Below are 27,786 nucleotides of genomic sequence, written 5' to 3'. Positions count from 1 at the left end.
CACCCAAAGAACAAATAATCCAGTCAAGAAATGGGCAGAAGACAGGAACAGACATTTCTCCAAAGAAGACGTACAAATGGCCAACACACACATAAAAAAGTGTTCAAAATCACTGAGCATCAGGGAAATACAAATCAAAACCACAAAGAGATACCACCTCACACTAGTAAGAATGGCTAAAATTAATCAGTCAGGAAACCACAGATGTTTGCGAGGATGCAGAAAAAAGGAGTCCTTCTCCACTGTTGGTGGGAATGCAAGCTGGGGCAGTCACTCTGGAAAATAGTATGGAGATTTCTCCAAAAGTTGAAAATAGAGCTACTATGTGACCCAGAAATTGCACTACTAGGTATTTGCCCCAAAGATACAAATGTAGTGATCTTAAGGGGCAAGTGCACCCCAGTGTTTATAGCAGCAATGTCCCCAATAGCCGCACTATGGAAAGAGCCCAGGTATCTAATGTCCATCACCAGATGAGTGGATAAAGAAGATGGAGTGTCTATCTATCTATCTATCCATCCCTCCATCTATCTATCTATAATGGAATACTTCTCAGCCAACAAAAAAATGAAATCTTGCCATTTGCATGCCATGGGTGGAGTAGAGGGTATTATGCTGAGCGAAATAAGTTCATCTGAGAAAGATAATTATCCCATGATTTCACTTATATGTGGAATTTAAGAAACAAACAGAGGGTCATAGGGAAAGGGAGGGAAAAATAAAACAAGATGAAATCAGAGAGGAGGCAAACCATACAAAATTCTGAGTCACAGGAAACAAATAGAGGGTTGCTGCAGGATAGGGAGCTGGGGGGATGGGGTAACTGGGGGATGCGTACTAAGGCGGGCACGTGATGTGATGAACACTGGGTGTTGTATGCAACTGATGAATCACTGACCTCTACCTCTGAAACTAATAATACACTATATGTGTTTATTAATTCAATTAAAAAATATCATCGCATCGGGGGTCAGAGTTTCAGAGTTTGAATTCAAGAGGGATACAGATGCTCGGTCTATAGCAGCTTCCTTTGATCTTCATTATAATTTTGTGAGATAAAGGCTAGCATCATTGCCATTTTATTTTGTTTTTAAAAAATTTTATTTTTTTATATGGGAGAGTATGTCAGCAGGGGAGAGGGGCAAAGGAAAAGGGAGAAGCAGGCTCCCCATTGAGCATGGAGCCCACCACAGCCCTTGCTCCGAGGACCCTGAGATCATGACTTGAGCTGAAGGCAGATGCTTAACAGACTGAGCCACCCAGGAGCCAGTCATTGCCTTTTTTGAAATAAAAGAACTGAGCCCTGAAGGTGGTGGTAATGTCTCTGATTATATACAGCTAGCCAATGAAAAGGCCAGGATTGGAACTCAGTTAATCTTACGTTAGAGCCTGCCTCCCTCCACAAGCCCTGAGAGGTACTACTGAAATTGCCAAAGGAGAATTTTGTTTCTCTGGGCTTAAGCCTAGTGTGGAAACATTTGATCACTTAGCTATCCCCATGCCTCATGCATGAATGAGGCAGCCTGGCACACGGGTTATGGTCGAGCTCCAGAGCTGGGAAACTGGGTTCGAACTGCAGCCTGGCCACTCCCCACGCATCTGCGGTAGATTTGTCCCATTGGTCTTGAGCTCTTGGGTGAGTTGTCTACCTGCTCTGGGCTTTAATGTCCTCATCTGTTAGAGTAGTGACCGCTTTTTGGAGTCCTTTCAAGGTCAAGAGGACATATTGCTTAGGGAGTGTTCAGTCACCCACGAGAGGAACTCAGTACCCAGTAGGAAGTATGACTGTTGTCACTCATGGTGATGGGGATGGTGCCATGGTTTCTACCTCTGTTGTAAGTTTCAGCCTTTCAAATCTTGATTTTTTTTTTCTCCTATTCTGCCTCCTCCATGCAGTTTTAATGAAAATCCTTTCTTGGCCAGTGCACTGCTGGCTGAGAACTCCATTTGGAATCCATCCAGGAAACTGACCCTGTTGGAACCCACCCCCTTCCCCTCCTCAGAGTTTCTGTTAATTGCCGTCTGGCTATTTTTAGTTTCTTCAAGCCTGTGCTGGGTCCAAGCAGAGGAAGTCCATCCTGCTGAGGGTGCGGGGCTGTGTGAACTGTAGGGTTTTAATTTGGAAATGTTTTGACACTTCATTTGTCAGGGCACCAGTTGCTGGAAACTGGAGAATAAGCAGGAGCCTGGAGCTTATTACTTTTTTTTTTTTTTTTTTTTAAATTCAGCGTTTTCACAGAGGAGAGAATTCCCTCATCGCAACAGCTGCTTCCTGCATTCAGATATGCAGTTGGCTTAGGGAGAAGGGATTTGGGGATTTGAAGGCTTAAAAAAAAAAGCCATCAATAACAACAACAAACACGCAAAGCAACCAGTCTGGATGGTCAGCCGCTATTCACATTTGCAGAGCCTGAGCTCCAGGCCCTTTCTGTGTAAGTTCTCTTCGCTGTGAGCTTATCATCAGCCTGGTCAAAGGCTCCTGAGTCTGTCTCTCATCCTCCTCTGAAATTCTCCTCCTGCCTTGAAATGCCTCACACCCTTGGTTAACCCGGCCTGCTAATGAGGCCTGACCTTCATCATCGGTGGGAACAAAGGCTCTGGCGATGGTCCGCTCAGTAGTCCTAAACTGCGTGTGATGAAACAGCTCTTGCTTCCTTACTTTTTCCCAAAAAGCCTCTTTAATGAGGTGTGAATCACATCAAAAAAATTATGCACATTTGGAAGTACAACTGGATGACTTTGGAGGTGTCAGCACACACCATGGTCCATGCCATAAACATACCCATCACTTCCAGAAGTTTGTCCTAACATCTTTACTCATTACTATTTTGTGATAAGAACACTTAATGTACGATCTGTCCTCTTAGCAAACCCTGTACATATGGAATGCAGTATTGTTAGCTGCAGACATTATGCTGTCAGTAGGAGGTGTCTAGGATTTAAGAATTAAATTATTCATCTCATGTAACTGGAACTTCATACCCTTTGACTAATGCTTTGCTGTTTCTCCCTCACCCCAGCCCCTGGCCATCAGCATTTACTCTCTGCTTTTGATGTGTTTGACTATTTTAGATACTTGACATAAATGAAATCATGTAGTATTGGTCCTTCTGTATCTGGTTTGTTTCATTTTGCGAATGCCCTCCAGATATATCCATGGTGTTGCATACGGCAGGATCTCCTTCTTAAGGAAGAATAATATTGATTGTGTAGATGTATCACAGTTAAAGAAATCTCTTCTTTAAATCCTCCACTTCCTGACCCTGCACATAGTCTTTGACCTGTTGACAGCAAAATCCTTGCTCAGTGCTGTGCAGGGCGGTGAGAAGAAAGGAAATAACTGAGGGTTCCCACTAGGGGCTTTGTGTATCTCATCTCACATAGTAGTTGGGTGTTAGGGTCGTTAGCTGCTGACATCAGAAACCAGCTGCTGACTTTAGGAGAAAAAAAGAGAAAAGAATTTCCTTAAAAGATACTGGCTCATTGGACCCCAGGTGGGGAGGCTACGTGACCAAGAATCATTTCCAAAATCATGCTGTAGAATTGAACTCTCTGAGGTGCAACCAGAGCTGGGCACTGTGGAGGCACAGCCTTCACCCGGGGCTACCCTCCAGTGCTGTCCTTAGAACCTCCCTCTGGCGTGCTGGAATCTGGAGGTAGCGGTGACCTCACCTGGATGGATCTGGGGCATCCCCACGTCTTCATGTTCTGAGCTTTGTGTGCAAAGTGCATCTTCTTGGCAGAACCTCAGTCATACATGTGATTTAGCTTCAAGGGTGCTGAAAGAGAGCATCGGGCCCCTTCCACTTCCCTACGGGGAGGTTGATGCTGCCTCAGAAGTGGGGCGCTTTCCAAACCCAGGAAGAGGTTCAGATGCTGAGAGGCACAAAAGAACGGCAAATGCCCTCTACACCATACAGCAAACAAGTACGATCTCTCTTGTTAGTCTAACAGTACAGATGAAGGGACCAAAGACACATGCGTTGGAGCACCATGCTCTCGGGTGCGCAGCTGCTAAACGGTAGCTCTGTGCAAACTCAGGTCTATATGTCCATATCTACATGTCTATAGAGCGATCTGAGTAATGCAGTTTTTTCCCTATGGCTTGGACATTGGAGGCTGTTTTAGTTTCCTACGGCTGCCGTGACAAATAACCACACACTATATACCTTAGAACAATAGAAGTTTATTCCCACTGTTCTAGAGACCAGAAGTTCAAAGTCAAGGTGTCAGCAGGGCCATGCTCCTTCTGAAGGCTCCAGGGGAGGATGCTTTCTCATCTCTTCCAAGTTTCTTGTGGTTGCTTGTAATCCTTGGTGCTCCTCAATGTGTAGAGGCATCATTCCAGTCTCTCTCTCTCTTGTCATGTGGCATTTCTCTCCATGTGTCTGTGTCTCTGTGTGTAAATTTCTCTCTTCCTGTAATGGCATTGATATTGGCTTTCAGGGCCTCCATAATCCAGTATGTTGTTATCTCAATATATGTATAAAAACCCTATTTCTAAACAAGGTCACACGTACAGGTTCCAGGTCGACTCGAATTCTGGAAGATACTTTTCAACCCAGTGTAGAGGCCAAGGTTCATGTTGGTTCATATATCAGAAGAGCTCCTCCCAGGGATTAATTTTGTGAGGTAGAGGTGAACAGAAAGACGTAGAAATGGGCTTCGGTCTTAACTGATCTCTTTGGCCCCTGAAGCCTTAAGGGAGCCTCCGCATAGATTTCCCGAATGTGAGTGGGAAGACAGATGGCATGTCTGTGCCAGGATTCTCCCGAGTTTCAATAGAATCTGCTCCTGAAGGAGTACAGGGAAAAAGATGCCAGAGTCGGCAGAGGAAAATGCTTTCATTTGGTATGAAAGCAAAATGCAGCTTTCAGGGAGAGCCAAAAAGACTGAATAAACAATGGTCTCAGACTGTTTATTTTTTAGGGCATTTGGGAGCGAGGGAGCTGGGGGCTTTAATGTAAGGGACAGACTTCTAGCCAAGATATCTGTGCCAAAGCCCATCTCTGCATCTTTCAAGACAGTGACATGTGCCCTTAATTTATTTGAGATTAATTTTCAGTTGGGGTATAAGAACCCTTATACGGTGGCTGTGAGGGTTTAGCGACCTCCCATGGGCAGAATGTTAGCACAGGATCTGAATGCTGCCGACCAGTGTCACCAGGGAATCCAAATCCAAGATCCCTGGCACTTGAGGATATGACTCACCCGGGCTCGTTAGGGTAATGGGGTTCTGTTCCTGTAATAGTCAACCCTTGGACCTCGGTGGCATAAAAAATCCAGGTATCTTTTAACCCGTTAGGGGCCAGCTGAGGGCCGTCCTTTGTCTCATTCTCACCCCGGGACCCAGACTGAAGGAGCAGCCTCCGCATGCACCATGGGGAGAGGCGTGAGTGGCAGACCACACCGTGCCCCACCCGTGTTCTTAAACCTTCTGACTGGGGAGAGTGTTTCTGACTACTGTACATGGGCTGAAGGAAGTCATGTGGTCACTCCAAACTTTAAAGAGCAAGGGAGTGAGATTCTACCATGTGCACATAAGGAGAACCAGAAATAGTTGGTAAACGGCACTAATGACCATCATACCAGATGCTACTTTTGCAAAATCATTAAAGGAGGGACAGATTGCGAAGGTGATATTGTCAGTGCATCAGCTGTGCGTGTAAGGGAACTAGAGAAGAAGGAGAGGGGTTTGAGGGATTGATATTTCACTGCTATGGTTTTATCGGTTATCTTACTATTAATTTCTGCCTGATGGACTGCCCGCCCACCGGATGCAGGCCATTTTAGAGAGTTTCTGGGGTCGAAATTCTAAGATTTCATGTTCCTTCTAGGGCAGTGCTTTGCATGAAGGACCAATCTGGAGCAGCTACTGACCTTGCTAAAGAATTAGATAGAGGGGGCACCTGGTTGGCTCAGTGTGGTTAAGCCTCTGCCTTCGGCTTAGGTCATGATCTCAGGCTCCTGGGATGGAGCCCTGCATCCGGCTCCCTGCTCAGCGGGGAGCCTGCTTCCCCCCTCTCTCTGCCTGCCTCTCTGCCTACTTGTGATCTCTTTCTGTCAAATAAATGAACAAAATCTTAAAAAAGAATAGAACACTTTCTGCAACAATAATTTCTAAAGTCGGTGACTTTGTTTTAATATCTGCTTTCTGGGATAAGAATGTAAGTAGACAAAGAACATAAAAATCAGTAAGAAGCAGTTTCCTAGCCCAACAGTCAGTTAACGAGCAGTGTAAGTACTGCACGAGAACTGGATCTTTTCTAGCGCTGGACCAGGGATTGGACTCTGATGAACTTGTAACTTGGGCTCCACCTTTTACTTTCCTAAATCTGAGCTACGGACAGACACTCAGATTCAGTGGTGGTTTGGGTTTAGAATTTAGAAGTGTCAGGTGCCCAGAAAAGACAGGACAATAGAAAAAAATGCCAATAAACATATTGGATTTCATATAAGTTCCATAATTTTCTTAGCCTCAGTTCCCTAAATCACAGATTAGAGGCTTAGGTGCTCATACTTTATCAGGGTGGGCAACCTCAGGAAAGCACGAGTAAGGGGGAGTGAGGCCAGGAAGGAAGGACTGAGAATGAGAATGAGAGAGCATATTACTGAGTCGCCACAGCTCTACGAAAAACTGATTGCTTGGTGTCTTCAAGGAGGCCGCGTGAAGCCAGTTTATCTCCACACAGTTCTACAGGGAGGGGAAGAGAATGATGTGTCCTTCTGCCGCCATCTTGCATTGGTCGAAGTTCACCTCCAGGGGGTGGCAACGCCCTTGCACTTCAAGGGCACATGCATGAGGGCCAAGCAGGTGCTGCAGTTCTTGCCTCGTGCCTCAAAAGCAACAAGGAAACTGAGGCAGGAGGCACGGAACAAAATGCTTGGGGCCTGAGTGGGGAGAGCGGTTTTGTCCTACCCATGACCAAGCTGAGGAAGGAGGGGGGCCCCCGCAAAAGACCTCTTTGGCAGCGGTGGCTAGAGCCGCAGCAGGAGCAGCCATGCATCATGGTTCCAGCTGTCGAGGATCAGCAGAAGCAATCTCTGGGGCCACGCCAGGCAGACAGCAAGGCAAGTGTTCCATTCTGGCATGACGCAAAACACGAATGCATTATAAACACCGCCCTGGCCAGGAACCCGGGAGTCAACCAAGAACTTTTCTTTTCCCTTCCAGTCTCCACATCCTTTAGCTTCTGTTAACTTAGCATTTTTGCAGCTCTTCCATTCCCCTCTGCCCTCCAGCTCATTCTTAGTTCTCCTTCTCAGCGTACCTTTCGTGGAAGGTTGCCAGGCTTCCAGTTAGTTTTCCTCCTTGGACCGGAGTGAAAATATCTTTGGCTTTACCCAGGAGAAGCTCCCCACCCAAGCTGGATAGAACAGTTGAAGGCGGTAGGACTCCAGGGTATTATAACCCAGTTACTCTGAACATCACACCCTAGTGTAACCACATCCAAAAAAAGGAAGAGGCATCTTTTCTGTGTGTCTGCGTTGGGGAGGAGGAAATATTTCCCAAAGGCCACCAGCAGATACCCCCTCAGGTCTCATCAATAACATCGTATCACACACCCAAGCCTCAAGACATCTCTGGCGAGAGGAAGGGAAGCAGCTAGGATTGTGCTAGATGGTTCCGCATCCCTCCCTGGGACTGGGGATGGTGAGCTGCACCCAGGAGGGTAAATACTGATTTTGGGGTCCTGATCGGAAGGAAGAGGGGACTGATGATGGTAAGGAACCACCTAGATCTGCGCTGCTTCCTCTGAGCTTGTGCCCTCCAATGCATGCCACCAGTGTGATGCCATTAAAATGCAGCTACAAAAAGTTTTTCCTGTTAGAACATTTTAAGATTCTTCTTTGCTTGAGGATCCAGTTCAAGGTCTTGGTCTTGTACATAAGACCGTCTGTGAGCAAGTATCTGCCAGTTTCTCCAGCTTTCGGTCGCGCCATGTTCATGCCTCAGCCATGCCCCTCCTTCTGCCTCTAGCACACGGATCATCCTGCTGAGGAAATTTCCTGTCTCCTAAGCGTGACTGGCTCTGTCATTCATAGGTGCTCCACTTACTCCCTCAACGCCAAGGGCACAACATTGACTCAAGTTTCCATTCTCACTGCTCTGTTTACCTCATCGAAGTCTTAACAGACTCCTTGCTGGAATATTCTTCCTTCATATTCTCAGTGTGCCCTTTATGTCTTTCGATCATGGCCACTGTAACACACTGTTGTGCTTCTTTCTCACACATTTCTTTCTCTGTGTTCATCTCTGCATTTCCAGCACCTCACAGTGCTTGGCATGGCAGATAACACGAGACATTTAGTAGATGTCCAGTGAGTGTCTAAAGCTTTAGGGCTAGTGTCCTCCTCTGAGACCACTGGAGCGTACGAAGGGGTTAAACATCAGAAGATAAACTAAGAGCGATAACATAGTGTGTTTGCCCTAATCATGGGAGAACTGGTGGAAAGGCGGTTAAAAGATTGGTGATGGGTTTATCTAGCCCCTGCCAGGAGCCGAAGCAGGATGAAGCAAGGGTTCCTAAGCACTAATTATGCATTATTTAAATACAGACAGCTCTTTGGTTGAAACCAACTTGCACTGCACAGCAGATGTAGAATCCTGTCTTACGAGGAGCTATCACGGCAGGATTCTTATTCCGTAATGAAAGCGCTAATTATCTGTACAAGATTTAAGTCTTCGCTGCAAAGGCCATTAAGGGATGTCTTCTGCAGGTCTTGGGATGATTTGGAATTTTTCTTCTCTGACCGCAAAAGATGGTGCAGTTCCTTCATTCTATTACCGCCTAGAAGCTTTTAGTCCCTCTATCAGACAAGAGTTGGGATACTGGCAGAGTCAGGTGCAGTCTATGGGGGTAGATGGTCCGTGGCAGGCAATAACGGTGGTGTGCACGGTGCTACAAGAGCACGGGGCACGTATCACCATGGGCGGTTTGGTGGGGGTGTCTGCACTTGTAATAAGATGCTGGCTGGAAGAAGCACGCTAGCCATGGAAGCGGACAGGTGGGCTGGGCACGGAATTTAGGTGTACTGGGCAAAGAAAAATTACAGTTAAGGGATTGTAATTCAGAGCAGTTATTGATACGCTCAAGCAAAGAAAGAAAGAATGCATAAAAAATAATAATTGGCATAACTCAAGGAATGGATTGTGGGATGGTCTGGACCTCACTCTTGGAAGACAATTGCAAAAATGCTGGGGCAAACAAGAAGGCTGCATGTGGCCAGTATTACTGTAGCCCGAGCAGCGCAAGGAATAACATTACTGGAAAAAGAAGGCAGTGATTAAGAGCACAGGGCTTGAATTAAGTACATTGTTGGGGTTTTTTTTTTCAATTTCTGCCATTTATTAAGTACACGACTTGAACTTCATCGGATTCTCAGCCTCTTTACAACATGGAGAAAATAACAGTGCTCCGATTATTGACTTGTCATCACAAGTAAATAAGGTGATGCCTGCTAAACTACCGCACAGGCACAGCTACATAATGAGTATAAAGCAAATGGTACATGTTTACTTTATTTTTCCTCCATTATTCAAGAGTAATTTTGTTTCACACTTCCATAAAGACCCAGAGATTCCTCATTAGTTTTAATCTAGTAAATCCAAATAAAGAGCTTTGAACCCACTTGGAGCTTTTTTAGCCCTGTCCAAACATTTTGTAAGCTTTCATTGCCCAGGAAAGCCACTAGAGCATGTAATTAAAATCATCTGTATAAGCAAAAGGATGACCCTATCTTTAATATTTTTCAAAAGTTTATTTACAAATACTCAGAATTTTTGACAACTATTACATGGACCAGTTGCCGACTTTTCCGTATTCGATCTGGTGGGAATTTCACAGCATTTTCTTATGTTCCCCCATATAAGCCCCAAATTACCCATGTCTTCACTTCCTGCCTGTGTATCCAGGGGCAGCAGAGGATGAATTCTGTCTCCAGAGGAGCATTGTCCGCAAAAGCCAGCTGGATCATAGTGTAATGATAATATGATAATATTTTAAAAAAAGGCATCCTTTGAAGGATGCTTCAGATTACTAGATTGGAGAGGATGTGTTATGCTGGTAGAAGGTATTTTCTCAGGAGGTAATATTTTCTGGGTCATGAATTGGTTCCCCATTTGTGGTAGTGAGACACCATATTTATGTGTTCAGTTTGGTCAACCAAGATTTAAGTGAATGTCTCTGCCATGTGCCAGACCCTGAGCTATTATCAGGGATTCAGTAGTGGGTGAGGAGCTGATGGAAGTCTGTCCCTTGATCAACCTTCCAGCCCAGGGGAGCAGACATTAATCAAATAATCATGCACTATAACTGTGATGAGTGTTGTAAAGGAAGGTCACAAGGAGGTGATGATAAGAAAGCATACAACAGGAGGACTTTACTTTGTGTGAGAGGGGAGCAAAGAATAGGGACATCTCTCATGGAGACCCATTTGGAATCTGAAGGATGAGCTGGAGCTCATCCAGGTACTCTGCAGGAAAGCGATGGCACACCCAACAGGAGACTTTAGGAGAGCTGGATGACTGGACTGTATTCCAAGATGTGCACAGAGTTCAGGGAAGCAGCACAAGGCCGCAGCAAAGCTGCCCGGCACTAGCGAGAGTGGAGACCAGACGAGATGGTCATAGTCATAAAGATGGAAGTCCAGTAGGAACTGTGGCTTTGGGTAGAGAGGACATCCAATTCATGGAGACCCAGGAAGAAGGAAACCAGGAGAATAAGTCATCTGACCTCCCTGTCCTCGCTTTGACTTCCTCTTGTCCTTTCTCTTGGCTGTTCCCACCTGGAGTCCCATAGCAAGCCATTGGTGTGGTCTACATAGGTTAGACTCCTTACAGAGAGTAGGTGGAACAGAGTGGAGCACAGATCTGGAGGAGATCAGCATGATGAGCACTGAGTAGGTGTGTATATATATACACACACACACACACACATACATACACACACACACACACATGTATATATATATATATATATATATATGCCGTAAACTTGTATCATAGAGTGTGCCATGGGGCGCACCCCACGCAATGAGAGCAGCATGTACTAAGGCCCTGTGGCAGAAAGGAACATGGAGCCTTCCAAGAAGCCTGCTTCTGGTGGTCCCAAGAGTGACCCAAGGGATCATAATCAAGGAGGTAGCACAGGGATCATGATGAGAAACAGTATAAAGTGTCAGGTCTGGGAGGTGGCTTGGAGGCCAAGAAATAAGAAATAAGCCAGGAAGCAGAAGGTAACTTTGGGTGAAGCAATTCAGGATTAAAAAGACTTGAATAAGATTGCTAGTTCTGCATGCAAGAACTCTCCCAGAGTTAAATGGCTGGAAGAAGTCATAAGCAATATTTAGAAGTCATAAGCCTTTGCCAGAGATAGTTCAAAGCAGTGCTAAAAAGAGGAGACTGCCCTATTCAGTCATTGCAGTCAGTCATTTAGTCAGCAAGTATTTATGAATGGTTTTTGTTTTCCTGTTGTAGTAGGGCCAAGAGAGAAATGATGTGATTCTTGTCTCTGGGGAGCTCACGGGCTCAGCAGGGAAAGCAAGCCTGTAAGGAAATACTTGCAGCATCATGCAGTAAACACTCCTTAAAGAGCTGCGGACCAGGCGTAGAGAGCCCAGCCCGGACCGACTGTCCAGGGAAGGCCGAGAAGGCGTCCCAAAGATGTGATCTCTCTGCTTGGTCTTCCCTTCTTCAGTTAGGAAAGTGAGATGAGTGTTTTCACCCAGCTGTAAGCCAACTACCAAAGCAAACAGTCTCTTAATCTCAGTGGTTTAACATAACGATATCTGTAAGATCTTTCTTTCTCATGCCATGGCCACTGTGTTCTGAGTGGCTCTTCCCAAAGGGGTGACCCAAGGGTTCAGGCTCTCTGGAGCTCCAGCAGGTGGTTTGCAGGGCTGCTGCATGAGGACCAGAGATTGGGGGAAGGCACAGTGTACCCTCAGCCGCCCTCCCCAGACACTGGTCACTCCCCTTCACGCTCCATTGGGCCGAAGTGGTCTGATGGCCGCGTGGAGATGCAAGGCAGTGGGAAACGGAGTCCAGGCTCCAAGAGAGCCTGAACCTCTGGTGGGCTGTCAGCTGCCTCCACAGCAGGGGATGGTACACCAGGGAGCCCAGAATCAGAGAAAGACACGCAATTGCTGAGAGAACATTTACAGAAAAAGAAGCCAGGGAGGTCAGTCAGCTGGATTGCTGAGACCCAAGGACAACACACCAAGGAGATGGAGACCTTCCCCTTAGCTACGTGGTACCACTGGTGGTGTGTACTCAGGGTGTGCTGTGATCAGATTTTCATCTCTACGCAGCGCGCCCTTTCCTCTCATCTTTTGCTCCACAGAAAGGCCACGATGGTGTGGAGGCCGAGCACTGTCCAGCTTTGCTGCTTATCAGCATGGAAGCTGTGTCTTCAAGCCTCTGTTACCTTATCAATAAAATGGGGATAAACTCTGTACTGCCCATCCCCAGGAGGCTTGATGAGCAAATAGATAGTGTCAGGAGGATGTCCTTTAGAAACCCTATCTGTGTTAGCGTCCACTCTTCTCCCAGATTTAGAAACCCCAGCTGGAAAGGATAATATATTTCCATTACCAGCTAAATATTTGCTTCAGCCTCTGTTTTTTTCACCAGAGAATTTATTCTAAGCTCTCCAAAGCTTTTTTCCCAGTGTTCCGTGGCGTACATAGGCAAGGTAAAATGTTCCTTTCACTCCACATCCTCTTCTATCGGCCCCAGACTGAAAATTCCTTTATTAATTTTTTAAATACACAAGTGGAAAGCAGATGGCATTATCTGGATAATGCTAGCAAAAGAACAGACTCTTTTCCAAGGTCTATGCTCTGATTTGAAATAACCAAATAAAATAAGGTTATTTTGGCCTGAAATTAGATATTAAGATAAGGTGTTTGGAAAATTGCTATAGTTTGTAATTTTTTGTCTCTTCTCTAGATATGGTCTGGGTCTATTAAAGCATCTTCTACCAAATGGACTAATTTGACAAAGGTTGAACCACGTACAGCAGCTTCCCTTCCATCTCTGACCTTTTTCTCTTTCTCCCTGTTACCATTCTCCTCTCTCTCCTAGTGGCTAATATTACTTTGGTTTTAATCCGTAGTGTCAAGAGAACTGAAAACACTGTCCTAAGATGGTCCACAGGTCCACAGGTCCACAGCACCATAATAAAAGAGACATCATTCCCACATTTCTGGGGCACCTGTCACCAGAGCAAGCAGGTGCAATTTCCGTTGTTTAATTTTGCATCCATATTTTGGACTGAACATGGAATCTTAAGTTTTATATTTTTATTGATTCAGGCTCCAAAAAGGTTCTTTTGGATCTGGTGTATCCTTGGGGCAGGGAGGGGAGGCGGCTGTCAAATATACTGTCCACCTTAATGGCCTTCATTCCCTAAACAGCAGTCATTGCTGTTCTCAGAAAGGAGCAGGGCCCATGTGAAGATGTATTTCCAAGGGAGGATGAGGGGAAGAGAATGTTGGTATTTCTAAAAGTATAGACAGCCCGACAGCAAATTCTGGAGCCTGGGTGACATTTTAAATTGGTAATGCTCCTAATTACCCAAACCCTAGGAAACCGTATGGAACACAGCCACAGTTCTAGAATTAATATAAGTGAGCGCTGTGAACCCATCACTAACAGCATGCTCTCTTAGAATAATGGCAGAGTATCTGTGTCAGCACAGTGTGGGACTGCAGTTAAAACACACACACATGCACGCACACACTGGCTTGATAGTTCCGATTTTTTGGAAAAATTTACCTTCTATCAAGTTACGAGAAAAAAATTTTTCTAGGTCTCCTACAAAAAGTAATACTAAGTAATACTTTGTTTCCTTTTCCAACATTGCTGTTGCTATCTCTACATTAAAATGTCAGATTTATGAAGATGAATTTAAGTAAACAGTGTATGGTTTTATGGAACATGAGCTTGGAAAGCAGAAATGCCCAGATTCAAGTCCTTACTCCCCTATCTGCTCTTAGTTGAACTTGGGCTGGTTGGTCAGTGTCTCTGAACTTCAACTTGGTCATTTCTAAAGTAGATATGATAATGCCATTTGCTCAAATGTTTATTGTGAGGATTTGGGGCCAATCAAAATGTCTGGCTCAAAGCTGGTGCTGAAGGATGCTAAGAGTCAAAGGCATGGATATACCAGGAACCCTGTGGCCTGAAATCTCAATCATCAGATTGAGACTTGGGCTGTGGCTTTGGCAGTGTTTGGGGAGGGGACCCAGATACGCCATTGACCTTTTGCTCTCAGCATGTTTGTCCAGGTGTTGGGCCCTTGTGCTTGTGAGTGCACAATTGAATGGTGATTTTCTTGATTTAAGTCCCAGGTTTGAACACACAGAATAGAAGAAAAGTGTCTGGAGATTCCATGTGTCCAGTGTCTTAATACCCTTTTAACTTCCATTTTTAAACCTCCCCAACTTCATGGAGGGGCCTGGAGAAAAAGCAAGCACATACCTCACTTTTGGATTGTTGAAGACTTTATCTTCCATTATTTCTGAATAAATAAAAAGAATATATATTTATATGTATAAAATTATATACAAAACATATAAAAACTGGTGACAGTTTTCATTTTGTTGGTGCTAACAGGTTGGGTAAGCAAGCTCACTCATGGCCCTTTACTTTTTTTGGCCCTAAACATCCTAAAAGCAATCCATGCAACAAAGAAACTTTGATAATAGAAGCAGTGGTTTGGACTCCAGACTGGTGGGCAGCAGGTTTAGCAGGCAAGGGAACTTGCATATAGAGCTTGTCTTCAGTGGTAGCAAGACACATGGATTCCGCACCTGCCACCAAATCTTAAAAGTTTATATGGGGGGGGGAGGGTCAAGATGGCGGGGAAGTAGGAGGAGGCACCATTTCAACCTGTACCCTAAAGTGAGCTGAATACGTACCAAAGAACTCCGACTACCCATGAAATCAGCCTGAGATCAGAATTATACACGTCTGGATCTCTACAGGAGCAGAAGACTCCAGTGGCAGTCTTTCTGTTTGTCTGTTTTTGTTTGTATACTTCATAAATCTTACCTTGGGGCCCATTTGGGCTGAGCCTCCTCTTTTATCTTCCCTTTTTTCCCTGTCTCTCTCTCTCTCTTTTTTTTTTTCCTTTTTTCTTTTCCTTTTTTTTTTTCTTTCTTCTTCTCTATTTCTTTTTCTTTTCTTTTTTCTCTCATTTGGGTGGGGAACCCTGATTGCACAGAAGCATTCCAGGGTGCACCTTGACTGCACCACAATCAATACATCCAGTTGCATCTGTTCAGTCATCTCTCACCAAAATGACTAGGAGGAGGAATACCCAACAGAAGAAAAATACAGAGGATGGGCCTTCTGCAACAGAGCTAATGGCTATCGACATAGACAATATGTCGGAAAAAGAATTCAGACTAACAATTATCCAGGCAGTAGCTAGGTTGGAGAAAGCCATGGATGACCAAATGGAATTGATTAGGGCAGAACTGAAAGCCACTAGGGATGATGTTCACAATGTTAGGGCAGAACTCAAAGCCACCAGGGATGATGTTCAAAATGCTCTCAATGAGTTCCAATCTAATCTAAATTCTCTAAAAGCTAGGGTAACTGAGACAAGATAGAATTAGTGATCTGGAGGACAAACAGAGAGAAAGGATCAAGAGGAAGCCTAGAAAAAACAGCTCAGAAGCCACGAAAACAGAATCAGGGAAATAAATGGTGCCATGAAACATTCCAACATCAGAATTATTGGAATCCCTGAAGGGGAGGAAAAAGAAAGAAGTCTAGAATATAGTGGAAGAAGTTCTCTATGAAAATTTTCCCAATCTCACAAATGGTAACAACGTTCATGTACTAGAGGCAGAGAGATTTCCTCCCAAGATTTTAGATTCTCGAAAGTTCTCACGACACATTATAGTTAAAATGAGGAATTATGTTTCAAGACAAACCCTCTTTTTTTTTTTAAAGATTTTATTTATTTATTTGACAGAGAGAGATCACAAGTAGGCAGAGAGGCAGGCAGAGAGAGTGAGAGGGAAGCAGGCTCCCTGCAGAGCAGAGAGCCCGATGTGGGACTCGATCCCAGGACCCTGAGATCATGACCTGAGCCGAAGGCAGCGGCTTAAACCACTGAGCCACCCAGGCGCCCCAAGACAAACCCTCTTAAAAGCAGCTAGGACAAAGAAGCTCCTTACATACAGAGGAAAGCCCATTAGAATAACATCAGACCTGTACACAGAGACCTGGCAAGCCAGGAAGGGCTGGCAAAATATATTCAGAGTACTAAATGAGAAGAACATGTAGCCAAGAATACTCTATCTAGCAAGACTGGCATTTAAAATGGATGGAGAGATAAAGAGTTTCCAAGACCGGCAAGGCTTAAAAGACTATGCAACCACCAAGCCGACACTGCAGGAAATATTAAGGGGGGTCTTATAAAAGAGAAAAAATCCTAAGAATATCATTGAACAGAAATATAGAAACAATCTATAGACAGAAAGACTTCAAAGGTAACACGATGTCAATAAAAACCTATCTCTCAATAATCACTCTCAATGTGAATGGCCTAAATGCGCCCATAAAACGACACAGGGTTGCAGATTGGATAAAACGACAGGACCCATCCATATGTTGTCTACAAGAGACCCATTTTGAACCTAAGGATACACCCAGACTGAAAGTGAAGGGATGGAGAAGCATCTTTCATGCCAATGGGCTTCAAAAGAAGGCCGGGGTAGCGATTCTCATATCAGATACATTAGATTTTAAACTAAAGACTGTAGTCAGAGATACAGAAGGACACTACATAATTCTTAAAGGGACTATCCACGACGATGATCTAACAATTGTAAATATCTACGCCCCCAATATGGGAGCACCCAATTACATAAGAAAACTATTAATCAAGATAAAGAGTCATATTGATATGAATACAACAATAGTAGGAGATCTTAATATGCCTCTCTCAGAAATAGACAGATCATCGAAGCAGAAAATTAATAAAGAAATAAGAGCATTGAATGAAACATTGGACCAGATGGACCTCATCGACATATACAGAACATTCCACCCTAAAACAACAGAATACTCATTCTTCTCAAGTGCACATGGAACCTTCTCCAGAATAGACCACATACTGGGTCACAAAGCAGGACTCAACCGATACCAAAAGCCTGACATTATGCCCTGCATATTCTCCGATCACAATGCTTTGAAACTGAAACTCAATCACAAGGAAAAGTCCAGAAGGAACTCAAACACGTGGAAGCTAAAGACCCCCTTGCTGAAGAATGCTTGGATCAACCAGGAGATCAAAGATGAACTTAAACAATTCATGGAAACCAATGAGAATGAAGACACTTCGGTCCCAAACCTATGGGATACAGCAAAGGCGGTTCTAAGGGGGAAATACATAGCCATCCAAGCCTCCCTCAAAAAAATTGAAAAATCTAGAATACACCAGCTGTCTCTACACCTTAAAGAACTGGAGAATCAACAACAAATCAAACCAACTCCACACGCAAGAAGGGAAATAATCAAGATTAGAGCAGAGATCAATGAGGTAGAAACCAGAGATACAGTAGAACGTATCATTGAAACTAGAAGCTAGTTTTTTGATAGAATCAATAAGATCGATAAACCATTGGCCACACTAATCCAAAAGAAAAGAGAGAAGCCCAAATTAATAAAATCATGAATGAAAAGGGAGAGATCACAACTAACACCAAGGAAATAGAAACAATCATCAGAAATTATTACCAACAGTTATATGCCAATAAGCTAAGCAACCTAGATGAAATGGATGCATTCCTGGAAAACTACAAACTCCCAAAATTGAACCAGGAAGAAATTGACAACCTGAATAGACCGATACCTAGTAATGAGATTGAAGCAGTGATCAAAAACCTCCCAAAAAACAAGAGCCCAGGACCTGACGGATTCTCTGGGGAATTCTACCAAACTTTCAAAGAAGAAATAACACCAATTCTCCTGAAGCTGTTCCAAAAAAGTGAAGCAGAAGGACAACTTCCAGACTCTTTTTATGAAGCCAGCATTACCCTGATCCCCAAACCAGGCAAAGACCCTACCAAAAAGGAGAATTTCAAACCAATATCACTGATGAATATAGATGCAAAGATTCTCAACAAGATCCTAGCTAACATGATCCAGCAGCACATTAAAAAGATTATCCATCATGACCAGGTGGGATTCATCCCTGGGTTACAAGGTTGGTTCAACATTCGCAAATCAATCAATGTGATAGAACAAATCAATAAGAGAAGAGAGAAGATCCACATGGTCCTCTCAATTGATGCAGAAAAAGCATTTGACAAAATCCAGCATCCGTTCCTTATGAAAACGCTTCAAAGTATAGGGATAGAGGGAACATTCCTGAACTTCATAAAATCTATCTATGAAAGACCCACAGCAAATATCATCCTCAATGGGAAAAAGCTTGCAGCCTTCCCGTTGAGATCAGGAACACGACGAGGATGCCCACTCTCACCACTCTTGTTCAACATAGTATTAGAAGTCCTAGCAATGGCAATCAGACAACAAAGAGAAATAAAAGGTATCCAAATTGGCAAGGAAGAAGTCAAACTCTCTCTCTTCACAGATGACATGATTCTTTATATGGAAAACCCCAAAGACTCCACCCCCAAACTACTAGAACTCATACAGCAATTCAGTAACGTGGCAGGATACAAAGTCAATGTACAGAAATCAGTGGCTTTCTTATACACTAACAATGAAAATACAGAAAGGCAAATTAGAGAATTGTTTTCATTTACTATAGCACCAAGAACCATAAGATACCTGGGAATAAACCTAACCAAAGTGGTAAAGGACCTGTACTCGAGGAACTATAGAACACTCATGAAAGAAATTGAAGAAGACACAAAAAGATGGAAGACCATTCCATGCTCTTGGATTGGAAGAATAAACATTGTTAAAATGTCTATACTGCCTAGAGCAATCTATACTTTTAATACCATTCCGATCAAAATTCCACCAGTATTTTTCAAAGAGCTGGAGCAAATAATCCTAAAATTTGTATGGAATCAGAAGAGACCCTGAATTGCTAAGAAAATACTGAAAAACAAAATCAAAACTCTCGGCATCACATTACCCGATTTCAAGCTTTACTACAAAGCTGTGATCACCAAAACAGCGTGGTACTGGCATAAAAACAGACACATTGACCAGTGGAACAGAGTGGAGAGCCCATATATGGACCCTCAACTCTATGGTCAAATAATCTTTGACAAAACAGGAAAAAATATACAATGGAAAAAAGACAGTCTCTTCAAAAATGGTGCTGGGAAAACTGGACAGCGATATGTAGAAGAATGAAACTCAACCATTCTCTTACACCGTACACAAAGATAAACTCGAAATGGATAAAAGACCTCAACATGAGACAGGAATCCATCAGATTCCTAGAAGAGAACATAGGCAGTAACCTCTTCGATATCAGCCACAGCAACTTCTTTCAAGATACGCCTCCAAAGGCAAGGGAAACAAAAGCGAAAATGAACTTTTGGGACTTCATCAAGATCAAAAGCTTCTGCACAGCAAAGGAAACAGTCAACAAAACAAAGAGGCAACCCACGGAATGGGAGAAGATATTTGCAAATGACAGTACAGACAAAAAGTTGATATCCAGGATCTATAAAGAACTCCTCAAACTCAACACACACAAAACAGATAATCATATCAAAAAATGGGCAGAAGATATGAACAGACACTTCTCCAATGAAGACATACAAATGGCTATCAGACACATGAAAAAATGTTCATCATCACTAGCCATCAGGGAGATTCAAATTAAAACTACATTGAGATATCACCTGACACCAGTTAGAATGGCCAAAATTAGCAAGACAGGAAACAACGTGTGTTGAAGAGGTTGTGGAGAAAGGGGAATCCTCTTACACTGTTGGTGGGAATGCAAGTTGGTGCAGCCAGTTTGGAGAACAGTGTAGAGATTCCTCAAGAAATTAAGAATAGAGCTTCCCTATGACCCTGCCATTGCACTGCTGGTTATTTACCCCAAAGATACAGATGTAGTGAAAAGAAGAGCCATCTGTACCCCAATGTTTATTGCAGCAATGGCCACGGTCGCCAAACTGTGGAAAGAACCAAGATGCCCTTCAACGGATGAATGGATAAGGAAGATGTGGTACATATACACAATGGAGTATTATGCCGCCATCAGAAAGGATGAATACCCAACTTTTGTAGCAACTTGGATGGGACTGGAAGAGATTATGCTGAGTGAAATAAGTCAAGCAGAGAGAGCCAAGTATCATATGATCTCACTTATTTGTGGAGCATAACAAAGAACACGGTGGACATGGGGAGATGGAGAGGAGAGGGAGTTGAGGGCAACTGGAAGGGGAGATGAACCATGAGAGACTATGGACTCTGAAAAACAACCAGAGGGCTTTGAAGGGGCGGGGGGGGGGGGTGGGAGGTTGAGGAACCAGGTGGTGGGTAATAGGGAGGGCACGTACTGCATGGAGCACTGGGTGTGGTGCAAAAACAATGAATACTGTTACGCTGAAAAAAAAAACCAGTAGTTTGAAAAACACCAATTACGTGCCAAGTGCTTTGTACACACTTTATGTTCATTAATCCTACAGCCAAACTTAAAAAGTGGATATTACTAACCCCATTAAACATCTGAGAAAAAAGCTCACAGAGATTCATAACTTGGCCAAGGTAAGAGCACTTGCAAGTAGCTCAGCTCGTGTGTTCATTAGGTCTGAGGGCAAGGCTCTGAGTTCATGTTCTCAACCCTCTCTTGTCTTTGCTTTCCCTTCCAGGTGGTTCTGGATGTCGGCTGTGGATCTGGAATACTGTCATTTTTTGCTGTTCAGGCTGGAGCTAGGAGAGTGTATGCTGTTGAAGCCAGTTCCGTAGCACAATATGCTGAGGTAAGGGATTGTATTTTTACAGCGGCTACTAACTAGGTCTTTGGTAAACTTCAGGAGACTGGGTGATGGGCTCTTCCAGGTGGGTCATTTGGAAGAATTTTTTTTTCAACCAGTCTGGTTTTCTTTTTTCCCCCATTGGGATTTTTCTACTGCAAGAAGCCAGACTTCACTGTCGTAATTGAGAGGAAAACAAGTTTTTAAAACATTTCACGATCCTGGAAATAGAACAAAACTTTCTTCTTCCCCATCCACTGGATGGCAGGTGGGCCTGGGGGAGATGGATGTTTTCTTATCTTTAATGACCTACTGAGGTGAGGAAATCAGACCTCCCTGGAGCTAGTTTCATTTTGTTCTTAAGCGCTGTATGGACAACAGCTGTACTACTCACTTTAAATTTTATGTTCAGCTTAAGGAGCTGTTGCTCCATGGTTGTATTTGGAACACAGATAGATGTCTGTTTCAGGGAGTTTTTTTAAGATTTCAGGCTCTGATTGGAGGCTAGGATGATGCTTTGTTTTAATATAGCCCTCTATTGCCATTATGAAATGTGTACAAATATTAGAGAATAAGTCAAAGTCAAGAGTCCGGTAATAATGGCTTTCAGTAATACCTGGATATAGTAATGACCCAGTCATGGCTGCACGGATTTGATGGATTTGCGCACGTGCCTGAACAGGTAATGTGCTTGTCGTTCACACTGGAAGGAGGCCGGAGTTTTAATGAGGGGCAAGATCACAAAGAGGGAAGCTTTCCTGTTCCTTCTGATGAGCATCGCATGATGTTCTCCCAGCCCTGGACAACTGGTAGCTCAGGGTGGCGGTTGGCTTTGGATTGAGTGAGCCAAGAGGGACCAGAGACAGGTAGAGCAGTGTGCATGTTTGGAAGGGAAGAATGCAAGAGCCTAATAGCTGGCAGGTTGTCGAACTCTTTTTTTTCCTTCCAGTAAATGTTGGATAAAATATTTTTGGTCATTTTCTCGTTCACCAGTTCTTAAAAGTTTTTAGTGAAGATTAGATACATGCGAAAGAATATTTGTCAAATGTGTAAGTATAAAGGATCATGATGCATTGATCATGGGCCTTATACCTCTTTTCAGAAATGGACCATTAGCATTTCCATTAAAGATCTATGTGACTTGTTCTGATTGCTTCTCCTTTCTGCTTTAAACAGAGGTAACCACAGTCTTGAATTTTTGTTTCATTCCGTTTTTCTATAGACTTTTACCACATGTATTTCTGTCCCTAAAAACAAATCCCTTATGAACTGCTCATAAATGGAATCATCATGTATGCATTTTTCTATAATTTGCTTTTTTTTCATCCCACATGATGATCATTTTGTGGATGCATACAACTGTTGTTTACTTATCTTCAGTGCTGGAAACTGTGCTCTTGTATGGGATGCCTCAAGTTGTTTGTTCACTGTTCTGTTGGCAGACTTATGGTGGCCTCCATTACAGAAGTGCTGTTGTGAATATCTTGTACAGCACTCCCCACTACATCTCTGCTAGAGTTCCTCAGCATCTACGCATCAGTAGAATTGCTGGGTCATAGGACAGGCCTACCTTCAACTCTGCTCTGTAATTCTCACTTGTTTTCCAAAGTGGCTCTTCCAGTTTTCACTCCCTCCAGCAGTGACCAAGAATGCCATTGTCCTACAATTCTGTCAGCACTTGATATTGTCAGACTTTCGAATTTTTGCCCATCTGGTGTTTATGCTATGATGTGTGCAGTTTTAATTTGCATTTTCCACTTACTAATGACTTTGAGCAACTTTGCAGAGTGTTTTGGCCACTCTCTTCTGTAGAATACCTGCTCAAGTTTTGGTGGGTTTTTTTGGACAATTTTTATTTTGCATTTTTTTTCTAATTCTAATTCATTTGTAGGAATGATTTCTATATTCTGGATATTAATCATTCCAGTTATGCGTGTGGAAAATAGCTTTTTACAGTTGGTATCTCACCTTTTCTATTTCGTTATGGTCCTATTAGTCTTGAAGTGTGGAATTCTAAAAAAGAAGAGAATACAAGCTTGTGAGGAGAGAACCTTATAAAGTGCCTCCACTTAGATTTTCATAAATTTTAAAATGCGTTCCTAAGGATAAGGGGATGAGTGTCCAACTTTGTCTCAGGTGTTGTTCAGCCATTCAATCATATGTTCATTCAGTTAGCTCTGACAATTCTGGTTTTGGGGAATATAAGAGTAACTACTGATTAGGGTCTATTCCTGTCTTCAGAGAGGTTCTTTCTTTCTTTCTAAAGATTTTATTTATTTGACAGATAGAGATCACAAGTAGGCAGAGAGGCAGGCAGAGGGGGAGGGGGAAGCAGGCTCCCCACTGAGCAGAGAGCCCGATGCGGGGCTTGATCCCAAGACCCTGAGATCATGACCTGAGCCTAAGACAGAAGCTTTAACCCACTGAGCCACTCAGGCACCTGAGAGGTCCTATTCTGATAAGAGATTGATCCTGTTGTGCCTTGTATCAGACACGACCCCAGAAAAAGAGTGGCATAAATCAGGGACTTTCTTTTTCTTGTACATTTTGTGTTCTCATATATTTTAAGGAGATTCAAGACATATTACTTCTTTTCAAAACCTTGAAAACCTAATGCCCTTGTGTATAGTACTTTAATGAAAAACAAAAAGAAATTAGCTAGAGACATCCTTCCATTTCCTAGCTGTAATCCTGCCTCCATTCCCAGCATAAACTTTCAGTAATCATCAGCACACCATGGAAGGAGACATTCTAGAACTGTCTGTGTGACTGGTTTCTCCAAGAGAATCCTCTTCCTGATTAAACATATCAGTAGGATTGTTGCCCTTCTTACAGAGTGGGGCTGCCCTCACGGGCACTTTTACCCAGAGTGTGGCTGCTGTATAATTATAAGGGTCTCTAGCAAGAAGCTAATCCACAGGAGAAGAAAAGAGAAAGAATTTGAAATTCTAAAACTTTTAAATTTTTTAAGTATTTTTTTACTATGTTGTGTTAGTCACCATACAGTACATTATTAGTTTGTGGTATAGTGTTTGTGTACAACACCCAGTGCTTCGTGCAGTCTGTGCCCTCCTTGACACCCATCACTGGGCTCACCCATCCCCCACCCTTCTCCTGTCTGAAACCCTCAGTTTGTTTCTCAGAGTCCACAGTCTCTCATGGTTCACCCCCCACACCGATTCCCCCCCTTCATTTTATAAACTACTTAAAACTTTTTACATGATTTGAAACTTGTAATAATTTCAAACTTACAGGTAACTTGTAAAAATAAGAATAGTTCAAGGCTACCCAAATTCTTTTTACCTAGAGTCACCAGTTTTTCACATTCTACCCCATGTGCTTTATCGTTGACTCTTGCTTTCCTCTCCTCCCCCCACATGGCTATGTAGGCATGCGTGTATCAATGTTTACGTACATGGGGGTAGACACCGAGATGGACGTGCACACACAGGTTTATTTTAGCGAGTGCGCGCACCTGCACGCACAGGAGCAGGGGAGGAGGGGCAGAGGAGGGAGAGGAGAGAGACAGAATCTTAAGCAGGCTCCACGCCCAGCCCAGAGCCCGATGCGGGCCTCGATCTCACAACCCTGAGATCACGACCTGAGCCGACATCAAGAGTCATTCACCTGAACTAACTGGACCCCCCAGACTCCCCCGACACACACTTGTTTTCCCGAGTCAGTGATGGATGCATCATGGCTTTTTATCCTCGGTCATGTCACTGAGTGTTTCCCAGGATTAAAGCTATTATATAACCAAAGAAGAACCTAATTTAAAGGTGAAAAAGGCGCTGTACAATGACTTGTTGGTTGAGTCTTTTGATGTTACTGATCAGCAGATTCGGGGAGGCCGTGGCGCGAGCAGGGAGCCCATCACTGGGTGTGGAGGGAGGAGAGTCTCTACTGAACCGCATCTCTGCGTGTGCTTCATTTCCAGGGACACGCGAGTTTTCAAGCTTTAACACCAATGTTCTAATGAATCCCCAGAGCCATAGTTTTATGTTCTCTTTGGTTTGCGCTTCTGTAGAGGATTTTTGTGTTTCCGTACTCTTTCTTTTCTGTGTCTTAGCTGGGGCAGGCTGGAGGCAGGGGTGGCTCTTCAGATGCTCTGGGGACTTCACAGAGCCCTTGCCATCCTTGCCGGCAGGTCCCTTTGGCCCCCGAGAACTTCCCTGCATGGGGCCCTAAGGACAGGCTAGTTATAACGCATTCAGGGCCAAGCATGATTAGAACCTTCTCGGAGGATGGATTTAATGCCAGCCTGGCCCCTCCCGATGAAAACCGTGGCCTCCGCCGTGCCTCCAGCTGCTGCCATGGCCATCATGAGAGGCTCCCGTGGGCTAGGCCTTTTCACCCTGGGGGAGGGCGACCCGTACCAGCTCTTGATTTCTGCTTCTTACACTGACACTCGTCTGCACAATTTGTGGGTGGCAAAATGCAAGTGTGAACCGCACACAAAAGATTTTCCCTCTAAGAATAGGCTTTCAGAGCAGCTCAGCACACAGTGCATGGTGCTCCTTTCGACCTTTTCATTATTTGGTAATTGAACCAGCAGACATTTAATTCTTTCCTCTGGAGTCTTCATTAAATTGCTCGGAAAAGATAAAATTGCAACAAGAAAGAAAAATGAACAAATTTAACTACCATCGCCTGTGCCTGGGTACTTCTTCTCACGCCAGGCTTCTGGGCTTTAAGTAAACAGCATATTTTAAAATTGCAGTGAATTCAATTTCAGTTGCTTTCAATGGCTCACACTGATTTTGTAAGGGCTGACCCTCAGTCAGCAGGATGATGTGAGTGACTCCTTGTCTGGAGGGCACGTTCATGGAGTCATTTTTTGCAGGACGGTCATGAACTTGCCCAGGTACAGCCACATGCTCTCACCCTGGGCCCCATCTGACATTTCTGGGTCAGTAATAAGAGATCATCTTTTTCCACGGAACAGGGCAGGACTAAATGTCTCCCATGGGTTTCCCAGCCCGCCCACCTCAAAATGGTAGCTCTCCCTTGCTCTCTTTTTCCTTTCTTATGTATGAAAAATAGAGCAGAACCTCCAGGATCATACAGACCAGATGGAAAAGAAAAAGGCATTAATCAAACGTATACACACATACGATCAAGGATGGGGTTGTTCCTTATTTTCAACTGTGTGCAAACACAGGTCCCGTCTCTCCATCTAATTCCTCAGAGGGCCAGGAGCATAAAAGACTATGAGGGTAAGCAACCATGAATAGATTTATGTGTTTTAAACAACTTAAACTTAAAACAAAGCTCTCTGGCACCGAGATTTAACAATGTTCATAACTGTTATTGGGCCACTTACAAATGAGACTTTCCCGGTATATCGTTCCTACATATGCCTCATTAGGATGATTTTAAAGGAGTCAGACCAGGTCTTTCTAGGTGATGGAGCAGGAGAAGTAAAGGCAGGTGGGATTAGAGCCCCTGTGTTCTGCCTTTCTAGACCTGCTGGATTCGTGATCTAGGGTGACTCTGTTCAAAATGGGAGCCACAACACACCTGTGGTTGTTTCTGTTTCAACGCACATTGGTTTTTAAAAATGAAATTCCTTAGTCACCCCAGCTGCATTTCAAGGGCTCGGCAGCCGCAGCGGCCAACAGTGTGGAACTGGGCAGTGCAGAGAGCGAGCGGAGTCCATCACTGCAGAAGGTCTTCGTGGGAAGTCCCGCTGGCCAGGAGAGGACACGAGGGTCCAGACTCACTCCGTCGGCATGTGGCGGCCAGGCTGATGGCTGTGTTCGCTGCCAGGTACTGGGGGCCCTGGCCAGATTGGACTAGCTCAGCATTAGCGGAGGCTCTCTCCCCAGTTCCTCATGCTGTGGGCATTGTTTATTCCCTGATTTATGTGTGAGATCTGTCATAGAACAGGTTCCCTAGGAAACAGACGCTGATGCAGAGAGCTGCATGCTGGAACTTTGTCACAGGGGGCTCTCGGGGCCTGATATGTGTGGAAATGAAGGAGGCAGGATAGCACTGGCCAGAGGAGGCCTTAAGCTGCAACATGGTCACAGTAAGGTGCACATCTAAGTCCCCAAGGTGACGCTACCCATCGGACTTAAACCTCCTCAAGGCAAAGGCCTTTATGTTCCACATCTTTTTTATGTGCACTCCCTTAGGAAGGGCTGTGGCTTTGGGCCAGGTGGCTCTCTGGACTGAGGGCGTTTACGGAGGACCAGACCCAGCTGGGAGCCATTGTTTGCCAACTTGCCAGCAGCTGGGGGAATGAGTCCCATGGTCCCGAAGCAAGGATCGTTCACAGCAGGTACTACAAGATCAAGATTCAGGGCCCTAACTTGGGTCTACAGACAGGAATCTGGGGGAGAATGGAGATGAAGATGTAATAGGAAATCCAGGAAGTGACGGAGCAAGTTATATGACACTGAAAGCTTAGCCAGGCCAGAAGGCAGTTGGTCACGTGTGCTTTAGGTGGAGCAAGTCTTCTAGAAATGGACTGCACCACCCGACGTGATATGCCTTCTACCATCCAAATGTCCAAAGCCCCATGAGGACACAGAGTACGTGTAGGACAGGATCTCTTCCCTCAAATAGTTTACAATCCATTTGGATTTCAAACAAGTGAAGTTTGCCTCAGAGGACATTGAGTGCACCTGAGTGTGTGTGAGTGGCAACAATGAGAAGCGACAGTGCCAGGAACAATTCCCGTCTGCTGGGCAAGTCAGGAAGGCTCTCCGACCGGAGGTGGGATTTGAATGCAGTCCTAAAGCGTGAAGGAAATGAAATGCTGTGCTTTCACACTTCACCTCTTACTGCCAACAACAACCTTTATGGAAACCCTTGGGTTCTTGGGCGATTTGTCACCTTAAATGGGTG

General features: G+C 44.2%; 1 protein-coding gene across 1 annotated transcript in view; it reads left to right on the top strand.

Annotated features, from left to right (window-relative positions):
• LOC123952617 (histone-arginine methyltransferase CARM1-like) overlaps positions 1–27,786 on the top strand; it is a 287,622-nt gene that overhangs the window by 176,502 nt on the left and 83,334 nt on the right. The window contains exon 5 of the mRNA XM_046021869.1: positions 20,830–20,940. Within this exon, the coding sequence (XP_045877825.1) occupies positions 20,830–20,940 (111 nt within the window). The remainder of the gene's footprint in view (positions 1–20,829; positions 20,941–27,786) is intronic.

This window comes from Meles meles, chromosome 11 (genome assembly GCF_922984935.1).
Source record: "Meles meles chromosome 11, mMelMel3.1 paternal haplotype, whole genome shotgun sequence".
In the NCBI taxonomy this organism is placed as follows: Eukaryota; Metazoa; Chordata; class Mammalia; order Carnivora; family Mustelidae; genus Meles; species Meles meles.
This window is presented reverse-complemented; position numbering and strand designations above follow the sequence as displayed.